Genomic DNA, 25,859 nt, shown 5'->3' with positions numbered 1-25,859 from the left:
CGTACCAAGGTCAAAAACTACTGACAGAATCAGACGATCTTTGTTTTTTCCATAACCCTTCTTTAGGCCAAGCAATGAGGTTATCAACAGATCACTTATAGGAACCTGTGAAAACTGCTGAATTTACATTTTGTTGTAACAGCATTGAGTTTCTGTGTTATCCTTTATTAAAAATATTTTCTTACCTCTCTTTGTGTTTTACGTTGTTCTTTTTCATCCAATTTCCGCTGCTTCTTCGCTCCAATTTTGCCCTGTGCATGAAATTCAGAATCGACTTTTTCTGCATCCCCTTCATCAACTGTTAATCAAAGTCAAAATAAATACGCATGATCTAATTGTCAAACTAGAAACAAAATAAACTTACAAACATCCAAATGTTCTCTGCCATAGTTCAAGACAAATGAGGACGATTAACATTTTTTAAGCACTATAAAAAAAAGACGACAAATGTGACCTTTGGACAATAGAAGTAAACATAAAAAATATATAAATGTAAAGCACATGATTTTGGAAGATTGAGCAAAATATTATTCACTTCAATTGGATGTGCAGCATTTCCAGATCATAATCAGTAATAACACGGCTCATTAGAAACTATTGATAGTGTAAAATTACCACCTATGAATTTGTATCTGCACAAAAAAAGAAAAAAAGGGATTTCTCATTTCCATGGTCTGTATAAATACACTTTGTTAATAGCTGTTTACACCGCCCCTTTCAATTTGTAATTTGGGAAGATTGAACTATGCATAAAAGTATGATGACCTACTTTATATGAAGATCACAGTGGTAGCCTTTCTAATTTGCTTTTGTCAAATGCTTTACACTAATTACCTGTTAGGCTAGTGTTTGCTGTTTATTTTTAGATATATTTGACACATTTATGTATGTAAACATACATGTATGTAAACATATATATATATGTAAACCAGCAGATGCTGGTTTATACCATAGAAAGACACAAAATGCTGGAGTAACTCAGCGGGTCAGGCAGCATCTCTGGAGCAATGAGAAAGGGTCCTGACCCAAAACATCACCTAGCCATCTTACTCCAGAGATGCTGCCTGACCAACTGAGTTACTCCAGCATTTTGTCTCTTTATTACATATATATTGTAATTTGTACAGAATTAAATTTTACTGACACGAGAGAGGCTTAAAGTGCATTGTCCTGGGAGACTCAATAACTTCCACAATAAGAGAACCAAATAACTTGATCAGTTAAATGCTTAAGATTACTCATCCATGGAGATTTTACATTGGTGTGTGGTAATGTAAAATAGGATACATCAAGTATACATTACAAGATAAGAAACACTTCAGAGGTGTTGCTGTTGATGCTGTTGTCAATACCATGTATCAGAAATTATCATCTAACTTCCAGTCCAACTTATTAAACCAATTATAACATGCTAAACAATGAAATTGGATGTTCATTAATTGTCTACAAAATTAATAGTAAATGTGACCAACTGTGACAAGTGGAAAATAAACAATTATCACAACCTACAACTGCAGAATGCATAACCTCCCTGGAGTCTTTTGTGCAAAATTGAAAAAAACTAAAGCGTCATAAGGAATGCATTCAGCGTTTATAACTAACCTAAGTAAAAGAGCTCAAAGAGACAGTGGGCATTCAGCATGAAACACAAGGCTGAGAAGCTGACATTAGGTCCCACCTTTACAAATGGTTTCAAAACCCACAGTTAGCGCACAGCTGTGTGAGAATGGGTGGGTTGCAAATGAAGGCAACTATTGCGGTCATTTTACTAAAAAAAGTAAATGAGAATCCTCGTGTGACATGGGCTGGAAGTTGGCTTACGAGTAATTCATCCAAAAATATAGCATTGTACAAATTTCAGTAAACATTTCCTTAGCTAAGAACTACCCACTGCTGTTTCCAGTTGGTGGAATGAAAAGGCAACATAAGAGTTAATAATCAATTTGCGTGACCTTGTTTTACAAACAACAGTCAATAATTACTCAGAAGTACCGCCTGTAAATATCATATTCATATAATGAAAATGCATCAGTGGAGATTCTTTACTCAGCAGTTCCACATGCTCATTTGGCAAGCCTACAATCTCATCTATCATCACCTGGAAAATATGTGTTGAAGTAGCTGTTAGAAGCACAGGACATCCTCTAGATGTGACTATTAACACTGTACAGTATCACATCAGCTGCTAGCTCTAATTCATTCATCATTGCCTTAGTTACTGAAATATGGCCATTTGCAACTAGGACTTTGAAAATGGTGCCAAAAAATTGATTGGTATAAGGTCTCAGCAGGCTATTTCTATATACTTTGCACTTAATCTGAGTTTGTGCCTATGTATAATAATAATTTACTGAACTGTGCAAAAAAACAATTTCACTGTGCCTCAGTACATGTGATAATAAAGAAGCTTTGAACGTAGACATTGAACATATGATTTCAGCGAGGCATTTGACTAGGTTCCGCATGGTAAGCTGCTCTGGAATGTTTGATCGCATTCGATCCAGGGAGAGCTAGCTGACTAGATAGAAAATTGGCTTCATGGAAAGAATCAGAGGCTGATGATGGATTTTCAGACCGTGACTAGTGGTGTGCCTCATGAGATGTCTTGAGGACAGTTCCTGTTACAGCGAGGAGATGCTGGACTTCCTAAAACGTATGAAGTTAGATAAATCCCCCAGGCCTGATCAGATGTATATGAGGACACTGTGGGAAGTTAGAGAAGAAATTGCAGGATCCTTGGCTGAGATATATGCATCATCATTAGACATGCGTGAGGTGCCAGAAGATTGGAAGGTATTGTAGACAGTGAATGCTGTGCTATGATTTAAGGATAAAATCATACCTGCAAGGAAAAACCAGGGACTTGTGAACCTAATGTCTGAGGTAGGGAGGGTACTGGAGGGGATTCTGAGGAATAAGATAAAAATGCATTTGCATAAACAGGGGCTGATTAGCGATAGTCAGCATTGATATGTGCGTGGGTTTTACAAATCTACTGGAGGTTTTTGAAGAAGTAGCCAAAAAGGTTGATGAGGCCAAAGCCATATACTTTGTCTATATGGACCAGCAAGCCCCATGATAAAGTTCTGCATGGTAGGCGGCTCTGGAAGGTTAGATCGACGGAAGCTAGCCAACTGAATTGGCTCCATGAAAGGAAGCAGAGAGTGGTGGTCGAAGGTTGTTCCTTGAACTGGAGGCCTATGACTAGTGGTGTGCCTCAGGGATCGGTGCTGGGCGCATTACCGTTTGTAGTTTATATCAATGATTTGGGCACAAATGAACAAGGCCTGATCAGTAAGTTTGCAGATGATACTAAAGTAGGTAGTATTGTAGACAGTGAAGATAGTTATCAAAAAATTACAGCAGGATTTTGATCAGCTGCGCAAGGGGTCTTGGCTAATGGAGTTTAATACATATATGTGCAAAGTGTTATATTTTGGGAAGTCAAACCAGGACAGGACCTTCAAAGTAAATGGCAGACCCCTGAGGAGTATTGTAGAGCAGAGGGATCACTGATAATCAGAAGGAATTAGATGTCAGCCTAGGTAGGCCCAGGTCTGTAATTTTACAAGCCTCCAGCAAAGTATCACAGTTCCTCTCTTTTGTGAACACACATGGATCTAAACAACACCCCTTTTTCAAACTGCTACAGCTAGTATCTACTTTATTCTACTAATTTCAGATGTGCATTCTCTATGTACATCATCGGCTATGAGCAGGGTCTCTGGTTTCTAAAATTAAAGTAAATTCCCATTTTTGTTTTACCGAATGCCATGATTTCAACTGAAAAAATTGGAAGTGAAAAATAAACCATGCATTCTTTTTGAGGGAGCAAGTTAAATATCTTTTTAAAAATCTGAAATCTTGAAAGGTGCTGATGCCACACATCAGATGCTAAAATAACAGATCATCCAACATATATAGAAATTAGGCTGCACACAAACCTTGGCAATATGCAAATATACCTACTGTACTTAGCTTTTAACCAACTTTGAAACCTTGAGGCAAAAGAGTCATCTGGCTACCAGCAGCCTCAGCAAATAATCTCCTTCAGACTGTGGATTATGAATGGCCCGTGGACAAATGTCTATCAGAAACCCTTTTATTCCAAGTCCACTATCTATGTCAGGTATTTGCTCCATATGGTGAGACAAAGTTTGTTTAAACTCTGACCATGCTTGAAACATGTTTTAATAGTTTTCTTAAATTTGATCCAAATTTGATAGAATAAAGATTATTCTAATTACTTTTTTTTTATTTTTCCCCCTTTTTTTTCTTTTTTTTCTTAGAAGTACAATAATGTGGTACCTTGTAGATACCTAATATATATTGATATGTTACATTTTATGTACAACTTCTTATTATTTTTTTTTTTTTTATAGCAGTAAAAGAAAGAAAAGAAAGAGAATAGTAGAAAAATAGAGAAGTGCGTGATACCGAACAGTGAGAAGTAGGAAAGAAGAAAAGAGAGAAAATAGAGAGAGAAAAAGAAGAAATAGAAAACAGGAGATTGAAGGAGAAATAGCTATTTATTATTCTTGACCACCCGATCCTGAAACAGTTAATTTCTACGGTCATGTTGCACCATATGCTTGTAAGATGTCGATAAATGGAGACCAAATCATTAAGAATTGGTCTGCTTTGTCTGTTAGGAGGAGTCGCATTTCTTCAAGATGTGAGGTTTCCGACGTGTTTGAAATCCACATTTTCAACGTTGGTATGGATGTATTTTTCCAAAATTTAAGTATAAGTACAATTCTAATTACAATCAAGTTTGTTTCCATTGCCCTAAGGACATAACAATTATCCACATAATGCAGGGAATCAACAAGTAGCCCTAGCCTCTGTAATTCGCTGCCACAGAAGGCAGTTGAGGCCAGTTCATTGGCTATATTTAAGAGGGAGTTCGATGTGGCCCTTGTGGCTAAAGGGATCAGGGGGCATGGAGAGAAGGCAGGTACGGGATACTGAGTTGGATGATCAGCCATGATCATATTGAATGGCGGTGCAGGCTCGAAGGGCCGAATGGCCTACTCCTGCACCTAATTTCTATGTAGATTAAGTATGAAAGCAAGATTTCTTCCAGGGAGGTGGGGGGGGGGGGGGGGATGGACCATTGGGGCAAAAAAGGGGTACTTTGTAACTTTGGCGGTGGCTAAATCTGAAAAAGGGTCTCGACCCGAAACGTCACCCATTCCTTCTCTCCAGAGATGCTGCCTGCCCCGCTGAGTTACTCCAGCATTTTGTGTCGAGCTTCGGTGTAAATCAGCATCTGCAGTTCCTTCCTGCACTGATCTGATCTGATCTTTCCTGTTTCATAATGTTTCACTGAAAAGATTTTACCCTTCCAAATGACTTTAGCATAAAAATAGTCAGATTTCCTGCTAACATTTGAGGTGGGTGAAAAGAAATTTTGATTTTTAAATGGGAGACTACACAACGTTTATAATTTAGTAAGTCACCTTCTGCTTCCTGTTCAGCTTCTTGCAATCTCCGAGCCATCACCCTGTATCGAAGGTTGCGCCGTATCCTGGGAGCACCTGCTGCCCGATCTTCATTAAGAGGCCGTGGTCTTCCAACAGCAGCTGCCACATTTTGTTGTTGATTCTGATCTGCTGAGGTGGCAAAATGAGAAAAATATATATTTTATTATAAATCACATTAAACAATAGAGGCGCAATAAAACAAAACAGAGCCAGAGCTGAATGTTATCGAGATTCCTAAATTTCTCAAAGGATCAGTCACTTGTAAGTAAGATTGAATTATTCTACCTACTTTAAAATGTTTATTGGAGCCAGACTCCACCTGATTCATCAAAAGGTCTCCTCCTGTCGCAATGAGCATGTTAGCGAACAAACAGGCATTTTCAAATTGAAGGGTGCAATGTGAATGTGAGAAGTAACCAAAATGTTCTTCAACTGAAATCTTCAGGTATAGTTTACCTCATCAATATGGACATGAGGTTTGCAGTGTACAACTAGTGTACAACCAGTGTACAGGGTGGTTGCTGGTCGGTGCGAACTCGGTGGGCCGAACAGCCTGTACCTCTAAAGTCTAAAGACATCAGACTCTTAGTCTCAAGAATTCTGCTGCCTGACCTGCCAAGTTACTCTGGCACTTTGAGTTTTGATGAAGATTCCAGGATCTGCAGTCCTTTGCGTCTCTAACTGGTTGCTAAACACTTTAATTCCCCTTCCCATTTCCACATTGACCTTTCTGTCCTAGGCCTCCTCCATTGTCAGAGTGAGGCTAAATGCAAATTGGAGGAACAGCATCTCAAATTTCGCTTGGGCATCTTGCAACCCAGGGGTATGAATATTGATTTCCCTAACTTCAAGTAACCACTGCATTCCCTCTCTCCATCCCTCTCCCACCAAGTCTTTCGTTCTCACCTAACTTCAGCTAACAATGACCTGTTTCCTTTAACATTGTTACTTGTTTGCACATCTTTCATTCATTTGTTCTATAGCTCTCTACATTATTGTGTATATCTCTCGTTCCCCTTTCCAGTGACATTCAGTCTGAAGAATTCACTGGAATTTAGAAGGATGAGAGGATATCTTATAGAAACAAATAAAATTATTATTAGTCTATTTGGGGAAAAGGCAGGAACGGGGTACTGATTGGGGATGATCTGCCATGATTACATTGAATGGCTGTGCTGGCTCGAAGGGCCGATTGGCCTACTCCTGCACTTATTGTCTATTGTCTATTAAGGGATTAGACACGCTAGATGCAGGAAACATGTTCCCGATGTTGGGGGAGTCCAGAACCAGGAGGCACAGTTTAAGAATAAGGGGTAGGCCATTTAGAACTGCGAAGTAGAAAACTTTTTACACCCAGAGGGTTGTGAATTTGTGGAATTCTCTGCCTCAGAAGGCAGTGGATGCCAATTCACTGGATACATTCAAAAGAGAGTTAGATAGAGCTCTTACAGCTAGCAAAATCAAGGGATATGGGTGAAGGCAGGAACGGGGTACTGATTGTGGATGATCATCCATGATCACATTGAATGGCGGTGTTGGCCCAAAGCCGAATAGCCTACTCCTGCACATAGAAACATAGAAAATAGGTGCAGGAGTAGGCCATTCGAGCCTGCCCATTCAATATGATCATGGCATCATCCAACTCAGTATCCTGTATCTGCCTTACTCTCCATACCCCCTGATACCTTTAGCCACAGGGGCCACATCTAACTCCCTCTTAAATATAGCCAATGAACTGGCCTCAACTACCTTCTGTGGATTCACCACTCTCTGTGTGAAAAATGTTTTCTCATCTCGGTCCTAAAAGATTTCCCCCTTATCCTTAAACTGTGACCCCTTGGTCTGGACTTCCCCAACATCGGGAACAATCTTCCTGCATCTAGCCTGTCCAACCCCTTAAGAATTTTGTAAGTTTCTATAAGATCCCCCCTCAATCTTCGAAATTCTAGCGAGTACAAGCCGAGTCTATCCAGTCTTTCTCCATATGAAAGTCCTGACATCCCAGGAATCAGTCTGGTGAACCTTCTCTGTACTCCCTCTATGGCCAGAATGTCCTTCCTCAGGTTAGGAGACCAAAACTATATGCAATGCTCCAGGTGTGGTCTCACCAAGACCCTGTACAACTGCAGTAGAACCTCCCTGCTCCTATACTCAAATCCTTTTGCTATGAATGCTAACATACCATTCGCTTTCATCACTGCCTGCTGCACCTGCATGCCTACTTTCAATGACTGGTGTATCATGACACCCAGGTCTCGTTGCATCTCCCCTTTTCCTAATCGGCCACCATTCAGATAATAGTCTTCTTTCCTGTTTTTGCCACCAAAGTGGATAACATCACATTTATCCACATTATACTGCATCTGCCATGCATTTGCCCACTCACCCAGCCTATCCAAGTCACCTTGCAGCCTCCTAGCATCCTCCTCACAGCTAACACTGCCCCCCAGCTTCGTGTCATCCGCAAACTTGGAGATGTTGCGTTCAATTCCCTCGTCCAAATCATATTGTCTATATATCTATGTAAGAAGAGTCTTGAGCCGAAACGTCACCCATTCCTGCACTCCAGAGATGCTGCCTGTCTCGCCGAGTTACTCCAGCATTTTGTGTCTATTTTGGATTAAACTGATATTCATTGTCATTTGCTGGTGGACAATTCACATTTTCAACGTTTTCTAGATTTTACAAATTGAAACGTTACTTCTGCCCTCTTCTAAATTTCTAATTTAAGTTCAATTTCTGGAGTAATCCCCCAAAACAAGGCATTAAAACAAAATTGCACCATGTGGATTTTGTTCCTTCAGTTGGTGTTTCCTACATTTTGCAGACTGGTGTTTGTCCACAAAGGTACAAAGGTATGGTTGGCAGCACGTCAATTCCACTAATTAGAATGAGCACTCTGGAGTTACAGGTTTAGTTATTCATAAGAAACTAGAGCCACATTGTATAGGAAAGAACTGCAGGTGCTAGTTTACACTGAAGAGAGACACAAAAAGCGGGTCAGGCTACATCTCTGGAGAACAGGAATAGGTGACGTTTTAGGTCAGAACAAGGGTCTGAAGAAGGGTTCTGACCCAAAACATCACCTTTTCTCCGGAGATGCTGCTTGACCCGCTGAGTTACTCCAGCTTTTAGAGCCACATTGTACTGGTCAATGTGAAATCGTTCAGTAGGGTAGAATGGAACTTCTTGAAAATTTCACAAGTCTTATCCTTCCCTTCTTCTGTAATCTGCTCCTTAAAAAATCAACTCCCAAATTTCCAAGTGTCCCACAATTCGAGCTCCATTTTTAAGACCCTCCAGAAAATCACTTTAGCTAAGCTTTTATTTGGCTCAAGCGTCCTTTTTTCTTTCTACTTTTGTTCCCGAGTATCTTGGCAGCTTTCAACATAAAACAGAAGTAGATATAATAAAAGATATACTGGCCCATGCTTTAAGTCTGGACTAATACATTATTAGCATGAGTTTTGTTGTTGAAAAGTTGACACAAATAGATAATTCTTAAAATAATAAAGCTATGAAACAAGAATGCAAATTTCCACTAGATAAAATTAACACCACATATAACTAAGATAATAATAAACTACAGCAGAGGAAACCGTCAGGAACTAAGCAAGTCCAAAACATTCAGAACATTTACATTCTGCAAATTACTGCTCCTCACACTAGGCTCTAAAAATCCCTTTTAGTCAGCAAATTTTCAGGCTCAAGCAATTACTTCTTAAAATAGTTTTCAATTTCAGCAGCACCATAGTTGGCACTCTGCATATTTTGCCACACAATCAGGTGACCTGTCCTGGGCCCAACAATTACAAAACATCTCACCAACACCTCGACTTCCTCAGAAATTTGAGGAGATGCAGCATTTCGCCAGATACTGTATCGAGCTTCTCCAAGTATATCATGGAGAACATATTGTGACTGGTTGCATCACGGCCTGGTTTGTATGCTCATGAATGAAGGAGGCTGAAGAAAACCCAGACCATCATAAGTACTGACCTCCCCACCATCAATAGGTTCTACAGGAAATGCTGTCTCAAGAAAGCAGGTAATATCAATAAAGCACATCACACTGGTTGCACTCTCTCTCTTGCTGTTACTGTTGGAAAAAAAGGTACAGGCGCCTGAGAACTGCTAACTCCAGGCTCAAGAACAGCTTCCTCCCATTGACCATCAGGGTTGGCCATCGACCTTCTTCCCAAAAGTAGCAGCAAGAGAGGGAGAATGCAACCAGTACGATATGCACTATTGATCGTAGCTGCTTTCTTGAACCACCCTGCACAACCTTAACCACAACCCCACTGAACCACTATGGATTTGCACTAGTATGGATGCTCTATGTCTTTGGTTTTACACTATCATGATCTAGTTAACTTAGAATAACATAACATTGCATTTTCTTTGTTGAAACTGATAAGCCTGTGAGGCTTCAGCAAGTATGAATTTAATTGTTCTGGTTCATATCCGGTGTTTATGTCAAATAAACACATTCAAACACTCATGAAATTCAATTGTATTTACTTTCCAACTGCACACCTAGCTAAGGGAGAGAAAAGGGAAGTCTTCAGTGCTTAAAAAGACAAAATAACGTGCATATCAAACACTGAAAGTCTAATCTAAGGCTCTTTAGCAGCTATATACTATTATATAGCTATATACTGTCATATAGGTTGGCCGAAAGGTCTGAATGACAAATAAAGGATCTAATCTAATCTAATCTGAATCTATGGAATTATTTGCCACACATGGCAGTGGAGTCAGTCAGTGGATATATTTCAGGCAGAGATAGATTCTTGATTAGTACGGGTTTTAGAGGATACTAGACCAAGTGGGACCCGTTGGCTCCTCACACACACGCACTAACCATCCCCCACACACACTAACCACCCCCATTGATATTATATTAATATATTAATTTTTGACATTGTGCCGTAATTCTCTATCAGAATATTTAAAATTTTGCCGTGAGCGCATCATGTTTTCGAGGAGATGTGAAACGCACATGAACATCACACAAATAAATTCACATCCAAGATCAGAGTTTTATAAGTATAGGGATGTGAAGAATGAGATTAGAAGGGAAAGATAGACCAGCCATATTTGAATGGAGTAGACTTGATGGGCCGAATGGACTAATTCTACTCCTATCACTTATGATCTTATGATAAACAAGACATAAGGCAAACTCCACAATAAAATCATACTTGCATGTGAAAACATGGGCAAAAACCCTTCCTGCAAGAAATTAACTGGAGATTATAGGGGTAAGATTTGAGAGAGGACTGGGAGCATTAAGCCTGGAGATGGGATTGTCTCTGTGAAAGTGGGTTAATATTACTCTATTCCCATTGCTTTCGTAAATCCCTTAAAAAATGAGATTTATAAATGTTTCCTTCAGGCTAAAGTACAGGTTCATCTCTCACATTCAAGCAACATAAATTGGGAAGAAGCTGTTTTTAAAATTGTAGTCCGGGCCAACTCAAGTAAGTGGAACTAATGTAGATGGGACACGTTGGTCGGTGTGGGCAAGTTGGGCCAAAGGGCCTGTTTCCACACTCTATGACCATTAATTTCTTTTTGTTTCTTTTGCCTGCACAAGGGGCAATTTTCAAATTCCAATTAGCCTTTCGGATGTGGAAAGAGAAAAGAGCACTCCAAGGAAACTCAGATGGGTCATAGGGAGAACAAGCAAACTCCACACTTATACAGCATCCAAGGTCACAAACATACTCAGATCGCTAGAACCAGGTGGCTGCTGCCACCTACTTTTTCTTCGATCACCATATCAATCTTAGTCAGATCAGAACTGCTTAAAGAGGAGTATTCAGAAACACTGTCATTCTAGTAAAAAGATAAAAACATACAAAAAGTGTAGGAGTAGGCCACGCGGCCCTTCGAGCCAGCACCGCCATTCAATATGATCATGGCTGATCATCCAAAATCAGTACCCCATTCCTGTTTTTTCCCCATATCCCTTGATTCCGTTAGCCGGAAGAGCTAAATCTAACTCTCACTCGAAAACATTCAGTACCTACCCAGAAGATCAAGATACTGACTTTTTGAAAACTATTTTTATCGGAAGATAGAATATAAGGTATAAGGAAGAGAGGAAATATATGCAATCGTTTAGTTCAGTTTAGTTTTAGTTTAGAGGTACAGCGCTGAAACAGGCCCTTCGGCCCACCAGGTACGCACCGACCAGCGATCCCCGCATATTAACACTTTCCTACACCCATTAGGAACAATTTTTACATTTACCAAGCCATTACATTAACCTACAATGACCTACAAACCTGTACATCTTTGGAGTGTGGGAGGAAACCGAAGATTTCGGAGAAAACCTATGCAGGTCATGCGGAGAACGTACAAACTCCGTACAGACAGCACCCATAGTCAGGATCGAACCCGGGTCTCTGCCGCTGCATTCGCTGTAAGGCAGTAATTCTACCGCTGCGCCACCGTGACCGCCTTTTTAAAATTAAAAGGCAGTTTGCACACAACAGAACTGAAGACTATTTTTAAATTGTGATAGATTGGTTAGTATGGATATTTAAAGGGATCTTTGTGTAATTGCAGACAAGTTTCAGAAGATCAACATGCAAAGCAAGTGATCATGAGCATAAATAGTACATGAGCCTTTCTTATGAGAGGGTTTAACTGCCGAAGTACGGTATCATCTCAGGCCTTGGTTTGTTTAGGTTTATTATTGACGTACAGAGGAACAGTTAGAAGGTTTGTTTTGTATGCTATCCAATCAAATCATATAATACCATACATAAATACAATCAACCCAAACTCACGTACAATCGATAGTTGCAGAATATAGTTCTCAGCTTTGTATCAGTTCCATCAACCACGTCCAATGTCCACAATGGGATAGAGGTAAATCAGTCTAAAAGTTAGTTTAGGTGTCTCTTGGTGTGTCTTGTGTCTTGGGAATGGGGGAACCGCTTTCGGTCGTCCCTAGTGTATAGGATGGTGCTATAGTACGGGGATCTCTGGTCGGCATGGGTTCGGTAGCTTGTTTCCGCATTGTATTTCAAAACTAAACTTAATTGAATTTTATTTTATGTTAGCTCACAAACAATTACATACAATGGCTGACATGACTGATGGGAGCCATGAGTGTTCTCATTTTGGTAATGTCTACAAAACAATTTACCAGTTAGCTGTGCACCAAGATATGCAAGATTGCAGCATTTTGACATTTAAGCAGCTTGCAAAAGTTCAGCTTTAGAAAATGCCAAAGCTAGCCTATTGTGCACTCTAATGGTCACCAAGAAACCAAAGCAAAACTTTTTACCCATAATTTGGAAACAAATGCTTTTATAAAAGGACCAATAAGGCATTGGATTCTATTCTGAAATAACTAATGTCTTTAATAGAATTTTGAATAATTTTACTAACTAATAATACATAGATTTTGTGTTGCTACTTTCAGGGAGCTGCAAGAAGAGTTTGCCTACATGGGTCGGCATTGATATAAGAGTCAGGAGGATATGATGCAGCTTTATAAAACTTTGGTTAGACCACATTTGGACAACTGAATGCAGTTCTGGTTGCCCCATTACACGAAGGATATGAAGGCTTTGGAGAGGGTGCAGGAGGGCTGCCTGGATTAGAGAGTTTTGGCTACAGAGGATGGACAAATTTGAATTGCATTCCCTGGAGTGTCAGAGTGTGACCTGGTGGAGATTTATAAAAATTGTGAGAGGCAAAAATAAGGTTGACAAAACTTTTCTTCCCCCGGGTGGAAATGTCAAAGACTAGAGGGCAGAGCTTTAAGATGACAGGGGCAAAGTTTCAGGGAGATGTGTGCAGCATCTTTTTTTACCCAAAGAATGGTGGGTGCATAAAGCTCGCTGCCAGGATGCAGGGGCAAATATGATGGTCGCATTTAGAAAACGTTTACATAGGCACACAAATATGTAGGGAATGGAAGGCTGTAGATCATGTGCAGGAAGATGGAATTAATTTAACTGAGCATCATGATTGGCATGGACATTGTTGGGCCAATTAGGTGTTGATTGGCCTTCACATGGAACATTCTTCTCCATGACCATATCATGATAAGTTGCTAGAGAGTGAAGATTATTAATGGAAATAAACGTAGTGTGGATTCTCCTTCCTGGTCTTCTTAAGCAATCCCTTGGGATCGGCGTTTTGCCAAAGACTGGGAAAGGGAATCGGAGGGCCGCCGAGAACAATGGGGGGAACCGGTGTGGGGGGGGGGGGGGGGGGGGGGGGGGGGATGGACTGAGAACAGAGGGGGGCCCAGCATGGTGGGGGAGGCTGCTGCCACGAGAGGCTGCATGCGATAGACAGGACTGTTCGGTACTTTTGTAACTTTGTCGGCGCCAACACATGGCGACACTTACTTACTGCAAAACAAAAAATTCCACTGGATCTGGATCTGGATGTAATACGCTGAAAAGCTCTAGATGGAGAATCACTCAGCACTGTACCAAGGTATATGTGACAATCATTCATTCATTCATTCAAAATGTCAATGCGCTCATGTTCGAAGTCATGATGAAGCACAGACATATATCAACATTTCAGACTTTAAGGGTGATGAATCCTAGGTCACTCAGGAGGGCAAAACGGTGCCAGATCTCTTCAAAGCCCTGAAACCACAAATGAAAGTGGCAGGTTGCAATTTCATACGGTTTTCCTCATTTGCTCAGAGAACTATGTGTAAATTGTAACATCTTTATAGGCCTTTCTCACGAGGCGACTTGGCGCAAGAGGTAACCAGAGTTGAACATCGTGGGAACCTCGTACGATAACCGTACGGCATTCGTGGACCACCGTGGCGCTAACGGCAGGTACTCGTGTAACTTGTCGACTCGGGAGAAAATTCAAGCAAGCTTGAACTTCTCTAAGAGTGACTTGTACACTTGTGGTTGAACATTGAAACATTATATGGACGTAGTGGCCAGTGCGATATCCGTAATAACTCTTGCGTTTACCGTGGGAACTCCTGCGAACGGTGAACCCGGAAGTTTGAGTTTTAGTTTATTTTAGTTGTTGGCCACTCACCATTTGGTGTGACATCTAGAGTCCTTTATAAATGTCTGTATGTTAATGTGTGTTTTTTCCTCTTGGGCATTACTTTGTTTCTGTTGGAGGCTCCACATTTTATTATAGCCTGAAGTGTGATAAAGCTTTTAACTCAGCAGTTTGATTGTCAGTGCTTGTTTACCTCATTGTTAAACGCTAGATGCAGGAAGATTGCTCCCGATGTTGGGGAAGTCCAGGACAAGGGGTCACAGCTTAAGGATAAGGGGGAAATCCTTTAAAACCGAGATGAGAAGAACTTTTTTCACACAGAGAGTGGTGAATCTCTGGAACTCCCTGCCACAGAGGGTAGTCGAGGCCAGTTCATTGGCTATATTTAAGAGGGAGTTAGATGTGGCCCTTGTGGCTAAGGGGATCAGAGGGTATGGAGAGAAGGCAGGTACGGGATACTGAGTTGGATGATCAGCCATGATCATATTGAATGGCGGTGCAGGCTCGAAGGGCCGAATGGCCTACTCCTGCACCTAATTTCTATGTTTCTATGTTAAATAAATATATTTTTTACTATCAGATTGATGTCTGCAATTCTGCATTAACACATCACTACAAGATGAATGTCTCTAATGTTATAATCCCTCTCATGTTGAAACACAAAATAGTTGAAGGGAGGTGATATAATCACATTTTCATTCTTTTTCATTTTTGAGTGTTCATGTCCCTCAATTGCTGAGCTATTTAAACATTTGAAAGTTTCACCTCTCAGTAGGTAATTAAATAAGACAATCATCACGGTCAATGTGAGACAAAGTCTTTATTCCTATTTGACAATATAAAAAGACGACTTCTTGCACATATTGAGAGAAGGTGCATCACACCAAACAACATTTGTCTAAAAAAGGGCTTCGCAAACATGAAAATCAACAAATGAGGCACGCTAGATTTTTTAAAACAGATTCTATTCATTAACCTCCGCAACAAGCCTAAACTCAGGCAATAAAAGGGACAATGCAATGTGCTAAATGGCAGGTTTTGCGGACGACCATCTTATAGGAAGCACTTTTCAGAGGACAACACTAGAAAGTGAAACAAAGAGAAGTAAGCAGGATTACAACGGGACATTATTATCAGCTTATTTTCTATGCATGTCTGCTAACATGCAGTAGTGTTCCTGTGGTCGGCTACCCATCAATAGAGCTGTCCTGCCACGGCACACTCCCCAATTGTGAATTGTAGTAAGCGCAGAGATGGCCTCTTTGCTCTTTCCCACTGTATGTGCCCGAGTTACCTTTGAAACGCTGTAGTGGGACCATTTCCGCCTTGGTTGCACCACTTCTCGATGTACCTAGTGTTATTCCCCCTGTGTCACTATCCACTAGGTCACCGTCCTGGATGGCTGTTGCTGATCCTGCAGCTGCACCTCTCATTCGGATCAGGTTGTGCAGAACACATGCTGCATATACTATAGTCTCAACATTCTTGGGCTTCTGCTCCATTGTCTTGAGAAAGCATCTAAATCTGTTTGCCAAGATGCCAAAATAATTTTCTACAACCCTCCTAGCCCTTGACAGCCTGTAATTGAAGATCCTCTGTTCCCTAGTTAGATTCCTCTGTGGATTAAGCACATTAAGCAGTTTATCATATTGTCCAAATAGAGGTCTCCGTTGAAAGATGGGCTTCACCCAGTGAGACTTCCTCTTAATTCTCTTTTTAATTAATCTCACCCTTCTGCCTTCACGCAAGCGTCCTCGATTCACATAGAGGGCTGCTGCATACAGCGCGTCAATTAAAAACACCACCATCCTGTACTCGAAACTACTTCTCCAAATAAGCCAATTCAACCAAGGGAGGATAATAGTGTGTGAAAAAAAAAGGGACATAATTTGTGCCACGTGATGATTTAACAACACTTCACAGTTCACAATGTTTATTCAAGATTTAACGGGAAAGCTCGGGAGACGGACAAGTCACTCGCACAAATAACAGAAATGCCGAGTACCCGTGGGAACTCTTTATCTACCCCCCGTTATATCGTGTGATATCGTGCTAGACCACGACCACTTCACTCTGGTTACATCTTGCGTCAAGTCGCCCCATGAGAAAGGCCTATTACAATGTTCTACATCTCTACATCGCAATACTTCACTTGTGTTCCTGCACAGCAAACACAAGCAGTGTTTAAGAGGTCTGGCTCAGAATTTTAAAACTACCTCATATACCTCATGCCCATGGAATTTAGCTTTGTTTTTTTGAAATTATATTTCAATGGCCCATTCTTACCATGTATTTTATCCTTTCAAACACATCAGTGGCTGGTGGACACAACTTGAATTAATATTCAAGATTAACATCACCACAATGTAAAGTGTGACAACTCAACGGCGAAGGCATTTTAAAGCTGTAGATCCCAGTTTATTCATAATTATTTTCTTAACTTGATGTGGGTTATGAAAATGATGAGTAAATGGAACAAGCTGCCAGAGGAGGTAGTTGAGGCAGGTGACATTTAAAGGAGTGTATAGGAAGGAACAGCAGATGCTGGTTTAAACCAATGAGACCCGAAACGTCACCTATTCCTTTTCTCCAGAGATGCTGTGTGATCAGCTTTCTGTGTCTATCTTTGACATCTAAAAGACATTTGGAAAGGTACATGGATTGGAAAGGTTTAGAAGGATATGAGCTAAATGCGAGCAAGTGGGACTGGTATAGGTTAGCATGGGTAAGTTGGGCTGAAGGGCCCGTTTCCATGCTCTATGACTCCATGATTGAGCTCTGCTCAAGTGAAGGATCAGATCATCAGACTGTCCCTCCATGGATATTTACGGGGCAACACCAGAAGGGGCTGAAAATCATGGTACCAGTTCTCTGGATATCACACTATGCATTTTTTAATTTAAAAAAATTTCAAAATATACTTTATTCGAGAAATAAAGATATCCAATACACGATCTTTACACGACTCCATCCAACATTCTTGGAGGCTATGCATACATTCATTACTGTTTACACAAATTACACAAATTTATCCCCCACCCTTGCCACCCATGTGGCCCACTGCCGTGAAATCACACAATGCAGTCGGTGAAGCTGGAAAACTGATGACTTTCAGCTCTTGTGTATTGCACACATTATGTATGACCTACACTTAGAACACACACTTCAGCAAAGTGCTTGTATTCCAGCGTTCTACTGCAGTAAGAATGAAATGCTTAATTTCAGGAAAGAATCGTACAATTCTTTTAATAATTTATTTTATCGCCTCATTGACGAAAAATATTGCAATTCACCTAATGCTCTTCAGTTAAGCCGTCAAGTAGACATTATTCAAATGAGGAGCCAGACAGTCAAAAGACAATTCAACCATCAGAGGCATCACAAGAGATATAACCCTACACTTGCATGACATTCACACCCACATATGGAGTTCCCCACACAAAGAATCGTTAGACTGCAATCAAGATACACTAAGGATCTATTTTAATTCTTGTGGTGCTGACTGGATATTAAGTCTGGGGTCATGTTGCGATTAGTGATTGAGACACTAATTATGTTCAGTTGGTTCTATTGGGACAAGGAAAGTAACTGCCATTTCCAATGCCAGGCTTCTTAAAACAGTCACATTATTCCAATATCAAAAGAGTAAATGCTGAAAATACTCAACAGGTCAGGCCACATCTGTGGAAAATGAAACAGAGTTGTGTTTCAGGTCGAAGAGTGTTTATCAGGTTGTTTCATCAGGCTGACTGCTACGAATTTCCAGCATTTTCAGTTTATTTTTTAGATTTCCCGCCTCAAAAGTTCATAAGTTCCAGGCGCAGAATAAGGTCATTTGGCCCATCAGCTCTACTCTGCCGTGCAATCATGGCTGATCTATCTTTCCCTCTCAACCCCATTCTCCTGCCTTTGCCCCATAACCCCTGACACCCTTACTAATCAAAAATCCGTCAATCTCCACCACGCCTTTGGCCTCCACAGCCATCTGTGGCAATGAATTCTACAGATTCACCACCCTCTGACTAAAGAAATTCCTTCTCATCACCTTTATAAAGGTTCGTCCTTTTATTCTGAGGCTATTGCCTCTGGTCCTCCTACTGCTTGTGCAGTTTTCTTTTGATGTTTGCAGTAACCATCAAGGCAAGAGATTACAATTAGACAGAGGAAAATAATTATACATATTCTCAAAGATCCCTTGAAAAAATGCAATGTTCTCACTGGTATGTGGAAATTTCTGCTCAAGACCACCCACAAAGTGGAAATGGATCATTCAGGATGGCACTGACAACATTCATTTCCTTCGTTGGGAGCACAATAAAGCATTGATAAATGAGGGAACAAATGCACCACTCTATGAAGGCGCAGCAGTAGAGTTCCTGCCTCACAGCACCAGAGACCTGAGTTTGATACTGACTGTTTGATGTTGGCTGTATGGAGGTTCTCCCCGTGACTGCGTGGGTTTTCTCCGGGTGCTCCTGTTTTCTCCCTCACTCCAAAGACATACAGGTTTGTAGGTTAATTGGCTTTGGTAAGATTTGTAAATTGTCCCTAATGTATAGGATAGTTCAAGTTCAAGTTCAAGTTTATTGTCACGTGTCCCTGATAGGACAATGAAATTCTTGCTTTGCTTCAGCACACAGAACATAATAGGCACTACATAGGCATAATTGACTACAAAACACATGAATAAAAAAACTGATAAAGTGCAAAATGACAGATAATGGGTTATTAATGTTCAGAGTTTTGTCGGAGCCAGGTTTAATAGCCTGATGGCTGTGGGGAAGTAGCTATTCCTGAACCTGGTCGTTGCAGTCTTCAGGCTCTGAAGGTAGCAGGGAGATGAAGGTACCTGAAGGTAGCAGGGAGATGAGTGTGTGGCCAGGATGATGTGGGTCTTTGATGATACTGCCAGCCTTTTTGAGGCAGCGACTTCGATAAATCCCCTCGATGGAAGGAAGGTCAGAGCCGATGATGGGCTGGGCAGTGTTTACTACTTTTTGTAGTCTCTTCCTCTCCAGGGCACTCAAGTTGCCGAACCAAGCCACGATGCAACCGGTCAGCATGCTCTACTGTGCACCTGTAGAAGTTAGAGAGAGTCCTCCTTGACAAACCGACTCTCCGTAATCTTCTCAGGAAGTAGAGGCACTGATGTGCTTTCTTGATAATTGCATCAGTGTTATCGGACCAGGAAAGATCTTCAGAGATGTGCACATCCAGGAATTTGAAGCTCTTGACCCTTTCAACCATTGACCCGTTGATATAAACGGGACTGTGGGTCCCCATCCTACTCCTTCCAAAGTCCACAATCATGTTCCTTGGTTTTGCTGGTGTTGAGGGCCAGGTTATTGTGCTGGCACCATATGGACAGTTGCTCAATCTCTCTTCTATACTCGGACTCATCCCCATCAGTGATACGTCCCACGACAGTGGTGTCGTCAGCGAACTTGATGATGGAGTTCGCACTATGACCGGCTACGCAGTCATGAGTATAGAGTGAGTACAGCAGGGGGCTGAGCACGCAGCCTTGAGGTGCTCCCGTGCTGATTGTTATCGAGTCTGACACATTTCCACCAATACGAACAGACTGTGGTCTGTGGATGAGGAAGTCGAGGATCCAATTGCAGAGGGATGCGCAGAGACCAGTTCTGCGAGTTTGGTAACCAGCTTAGTGCTAGTGTACGGGGATTGCTGGTCGGTGGACCGAAGGACAAGTTCTGCGCTGTATCACTGAACTAAGCTAAACTATCAACTTCCTGCCCTCCCCGCTCAAGCAGCTCTTTAGTCCCAAGGTCTAAGTTGTACAGGTCCCAAAATGGCCCTGTGAGCCACAGCAAAACCCACAAACTGAAGCGTACACAGGTTTTCCTCAAATCTTCAGGACTGTCTGGAAAAACGAAATCGCTCATCATCAGTTTACAAAGCTTTCAAATGTTGCTTGCTGGATATGAGAAGGATAAGAAAGTGGGGCTGCAAATGCTGCTAATATATCAACCACATATGTCACAAGTCAAGAATGTAGCTCCAACCATAAATTAAAAGTGAGCATTTGCCTCTTCTGAAAAAGTAAATTATTGCCTGTTATACTGAGTCAAACAGGAGTATTTGTGAATACTGAACAATGGGCGACACAAATTAAAAAATTTTAAAAAATATGATAAATATTGGAGAGCGTCTGTTTCAAAACACTTTTGTCCCACGCATTTCTTTTGCAGTGTTTCTTTGTGTTCTTCCTTCCCACATATAAGCGCTGACAGTAGAAGAAAAGGGTTAGAGGCTTTCAAACTCATCTGTTTTTTTTAAATTTCCTAAAGGTTATTAAGAACCATTTTGTCATTGCTTACCAAGCTGTTGGTAATGGCTACCAGATTGGTTGAACATGTTGCAACTGAGGGCCCAGCCCATTCCATCTGGATAAATCTACATCAAGCAGGTCAAAGGCACAGAGTTGCCACCTGGGACAACAGGCCAGTTTCTGGAAGCCAAGGCTGGAACGTGGGCTAGGTCTAGGTCTCGGGTAGTAAGTCAGGCCAATGTCTGCATTGACCCGAGGATAGACACAAAAAGCTGAAGTATCTCAGCGGGACAGGCAGCTCAGCAGACAGGCAGCATCTCTGGAGAGAAGGAATGGTGACGTTTCGGGTCGCGATCCTTCTTCAAGCCAATCAGTGAGCCAAGTCGGGTGCAGGAGTCGGAGGTGGGAAATTTTCTGCACACTGCAAGCCGGCAGAGAGTTTGTTTATTTGCTGCAGAGCAAACCCATAGAAACATAGAAAACAGGTGCAGGAGGAGACCATTTGGCCGTTCGAGTCAGCATCGCCATTCATTGTGATAGAAACATAGAAAATATGTACAGGAGGCCACTTGGCCCTTCGAGCCAGCACCGCCATACATTGTGATCATGGCTGATCATCCACAATCAGTAAATCCGTGCCTGCCTTCTCCCCATTTCCCTTGATTCCACTAGCCCCTAGAGCTCTATCTAACTGTCTTTTAATTTAATCTAGTGAATTGGCCTCCACTGCCTTCTGTGGCAGAGAATTCCACAAATTCACAACTCTCTGGGTGAAAAAGTTATTTCTCATCTCAGTATTAAACGGCCTCCACTTTATTCTTAGACTACGGCCCCTAGTACTGGACTCCCCCAACATTGGGAACATTTTTCCTGCATCTAGCTTGTCCAGTCCTTTTATAATTTTATATGTTTCTATAAGATCCCCTCCCATCCCTTGAAATTTCAGTAAATTCAAGCCCAGTCTTTCCAATCTTTTCTCATATGTCAGTCCCGCCATCCCAACCTACACTGCACTGCCTCAATAGCAAGGACATCCTTCCTCAAATTAGTAGAGCAAAACTGCACACAATACTCTAGATGTGGTCTCACCAGGGCCCTGTACACCTGCAGAAGGACCTCTTTGCTCCTTTACTCAAATCTTCTTGTTATGAAGGCCAACATGCCATTAGCTTTCTTCACTGCCTGCTGTACCTGCATGTTTACTTTTAGTGACTGATGTACAAGGACACCCAGGTCTCATTGCACTTCCCTTTTTCCTAATCTGACACCATTGAGATAATAATCTGCCTCCTGATTCTTGCTGCCAAAGTGGATAACCTCACATTTATCTACATTATACTGCATCTGTCCAGTCATTCAACCCGTTCAAGTCACCCTGAAACCTCCTAGCAACCTCTTCGCAGTTCACCCTGCCACCCAGCTTTGTGTCATCTGCAAATATGCTGGTGTTACTTTTAATTCCATCATCTAAATCATTAATATATATTGTAAATAGTTGTGGCCCCAACATCGAGCCTTGCGGCACTCCACTTGCCACAACCTGCCATTCTGACAGGGACCCGTTTATTCTGTTTCCTGTCTGCCAACCAATTCTGTCAATTATGTCAATACCCTACCCCCAATACCATGTGCTCTAATTTTGCCCACTAATCTCCTGTGTGGGACCTTAACAAAGGCTTTCTGATACTCTACATCCACTGGCTCTCCTTCATCCATTTTACTTGTCACATCCTCAAAAAATCCAGAAGATTAGTCAAGCAGGATTTCCACTTCATAAATCCATGCTGACTTGGACCAATCCTTTTACCGCTATCCAAATGCGCCGTTATTACTTCTTTAATAATTGACTCCAGCACCTTCCCCACCACCGATGTCAGGCTGACTGGTCTATAATTCCCCATTTTCTCTCTCACTCCTTTCTTGAAAAGTGGGATAACATTATCTACCCTTCAATCCACAGGAACTGATCCTAAATCTATAGAACATTGGAAAATGATCACCAATGCATCCACAATTTCTAGAGCCATCTCCTTGAGTATGCTAGGATGCAGACCATCTGGCCCTGGGGATTTATCAGCCTTCAGTCCCACTTATTCTATTTCTTGCCTAATGCAAATTTATTTCAGTTCCTCTGTCTCCCTAGATCCTCTGTCCTCCAGTACATCTGGGAGATTGTTTATGTCTTCCTTAGTGAAGACAGAACCAAAGCCCTGTTTCAGGGCTCTCACTTAACTTCTTTTCCCTGTTGCCAGCCGGGCAACCTCGGCAGGTTTTTAGGTTGCCAAATGACAGTTCAGGTGGTTATTTAAGACTGCTTGCTTGACGCGTGCGACAATGTGCTCGGACGAAGTGCCTAGTTACCAGTTGGAATTATGCCCAATGAAGCATTCACATATTATTTCTGCTTCAAATAAAGTCACAAACAACATATTCATCAATCAAGACATGATATATACGCAGCAAAATTACAATACAGTATCTCAACTCTTTTTACACGTTGCAATGAATGCAATTTCTATTATTTCTTTCCACTTTCAAACAAAAATGTGGTTGGATTATTCAGCGTATGATCAACCTCGGTGAGACCAAGCGCAGGCTTTGCGATCGCTTCGCACAACACCTCCACTCAGTTCGCAATAACCAACCTGATCTCCCGTTGGCTCAACACTCCAACTCCCCCTACCTTTCCGAATCAGACCTTTCTGTCCTGGGCCTCCTCCATGGCCAGAGTGAGGCCCACCGTAAATTGGAGGAACAGCACCTCATATTTCACTTGAGTAGTTTACACCCCAGCGGTATGAACATTGGCTTCTCCAATTTCATGTAGTCCTTGCTTTCTCCCTCCTTCCCCTCCCATTTCCAGCTCTCCCACAGCCTACTGTCTCCGCCTCTTCCTTTCTTTTTCACGCCCCCCCCGACATCAGTCTGAAGACTGGTCTCAACCCGAAACGGCGCCTATTCCTTCGCTCCATAGATGCTGCCTCACCCGCTGATTTTCTCCAGCTTTTTTGTCCACCAACGGGATTCCACCACTTGCCACATCTTCCTATCTCCTCCCGTCGGCTTTCCGCAGAGACCGCTCCCTCCGTAACTCCTTGGTCAAATCGTTCCTTCCCACCCAAACCACCCCCACTCCTGGCAACCTCAGGAAATGCTACACTTGACGTTTTTCCTCCCCCCATGACTCCATCCAAGGACCCAAGCAGTCTTTCCAGGTAAGGCAGAGGTTCACCTGCACCTCCTCCAACCTCATCTATTGCATCCACTGCTCTAGGTGTCAGCTGCTCTACATCAGTGAGACCAAGCGTAGGCTTGGCGATCACTTTGCCCAACACCTCCGCTCGGTTCACGATAACCAACCTGGTGGCTCAGCACTTCAACTCCCCCACCCATTCCTAATCCGACCTTTCTGGCCTGGGCCTCCTCCATGGCCAGAGTGAGGCCCACCTTAAATTGGAGGAGTAGCACCTCATATTTCGCTTGGGAAATTTATACCCCAGCGGTATGAACATTGACTTCTCCAATTTCAGGTAGTCCCTGCTTTCTCCTCTCCTTCCCAGGTCTCCCTCAGCCCACTGTCTCCACCTCTTCCTTTCTTCTTCCCGCCCCCCCCTCCCCTTCCCGCACATCAGTCTGAAGAAGGGTCTCGACCCGAAACGTCGCCTATTGCCTTCGCTCCATAGATGCTGCCTCACCCGCTGAGTTTCTCCAGCATTTTTATCTATCCATTCACACAAGTTCTGTTATCCCACTCCCTGCACATTAGGGGCAATTTTACAGAGACAAATTGACCTACAAAGCCAATGTGTCTTTGGGATGTGAGAGGAAACCCATACACTTGCAGAGAGAATGTGCAAATTCAATGCAGACGGTGGTCGAGAACAGGATCGAATACAGATCTCTGGCGTGTTAGGCAGCAAGTCCACCAGCTGTGCCACTATATTCTGTTTTCCAACACACAAAAAATTATACGTTGATAACTTTGGTTACTAAAAAAAAAGAAACTATCCATTTTCAGTCTTAAATCACTAAGTGACGCTATGTCCCCCTTTACAGCTACTGTATGTTTTAATTCAGTTCATAGAAACTAGAAACATAGAAAATAGGTGCAGGAGGAGGCCATTCGGCCCTTCGAGCCTGCACCGCCATTCAATATGATCATGGCTGATTATCCAACTCAGTATCCTGTACCTACCTTCTCTCCATACCCCCTGATCCCTTTAGCCACAAGGGCCACATCTAACTCCCTCTTAAATATAGCCAATGAACTGGCCTCAACTACCTTCTGTGGCAGAGAATTCCACAGATTCACCACTCTCTGTGTAAAAATTGATTTTCTCATCTCGGTCCTAAAAGACTCCCCTCTTATCCTTAAACTGTGACCCCTTGTTCTGGACTTCCCCAACATCGGGAATAATCTTCCTGCATCTAGCCTGTCCAACCCCTTAAGAATTTTGTAAGTTTCTATAAGATCCCCCCTCAATCTTCTAAATTCTAGCGAGTACAAGCCGAGTCTTTCCAGTCTTTTTTCATATGAAAGTCCTGTCATCCCAGGAATCAGTCTGGTGAACCTTCTCTGTACTCCCTCTATGGCAAGAATGTCTTTCCTCAGATTAGGAGACCAAAACTGTACGCAATACTCCAGGTGTGGTCTCACCAAGACCCTGTACAACTGCAGTAGAACCTCCCTGCTCTTATACTCAAATCCTTTTGCTATGAATGCTAACATACCATTCGCTTTCCTCACTGCCTGCTGCACCTGCATGCCTACTTTCAATAACTGGTGTACCATGACACCTAGGTCTTGTTGCATCTCCCCTTTTCCTAATCGGCCACCATTCAGATAATAGTCTACTTTCCTGTTCTACTTCCCCAACATTGGGAACATTTTTCCTGCATCTAGCTTGTCCAGTCCTTTTATAATTTTATGTTTCTATAAGATTTCCCCTCATCCTTCTAAACTCCACTGAATACAAGCCTAGTATTTTCAATCTTTCCTCATATGACAGTCCCGCCATCTCAGGGATCAATCTCGTGAACCTACGCTGCTCTGCCTCAATCACAAGGAT

The 25,859-nt window shown here is 42.0% G+C and overlaps 1 protein-coding gene across 2 annotated transcripts in view; it reads right to left on the bottom strand.

The window, feature by feature from the left end:
* The window catches only part of ddrgk1 (DDRGK domain containing 1), a 79,250-nt gene that overhangs the window by 31,882 nt on the left and 21,509 nt on the right, over positions 1–25,859 (bottom strand). Inside the window, exons 2-3 of one of the 2 annotated variants that reach the window (XM_033035117.1) lie at positions 5,463–5,615; positions 186–298 (exon numbers count right to left, since the gene is read on the bottom strand). In XM_033035117.1, the coding sequence (XP_032891008.1) occupies positions 186–298; positions 5,463–5,615 (266 nt within the window). The remainder of the gene's footprint in view (positions 1–185; positions 299–5,462; positions 5,616–25,859) is intronic. The other variant, XM_033035128.1, reaches the window with a different exon arrangement.

This window comes from Amblyraja radiata, chromosome 1 (genome assembly GCF_010909765.2).
Source record: "Amblyraja radiata isolate CabotCenter1 chromosome 1, sAmbRad1.1.pri, whole genome shotgun sequence".
NCBI lineage: Eukaryota > Metazoa > Chordata > Chondrichthyes > Rajiformes > Rajidae > Amblyraja > Amblyraja radiata.
Note: the sequence above shows the minus strand (reverse complement) of the source record. Positions and strands in the feature narration are given on the sequence as shown.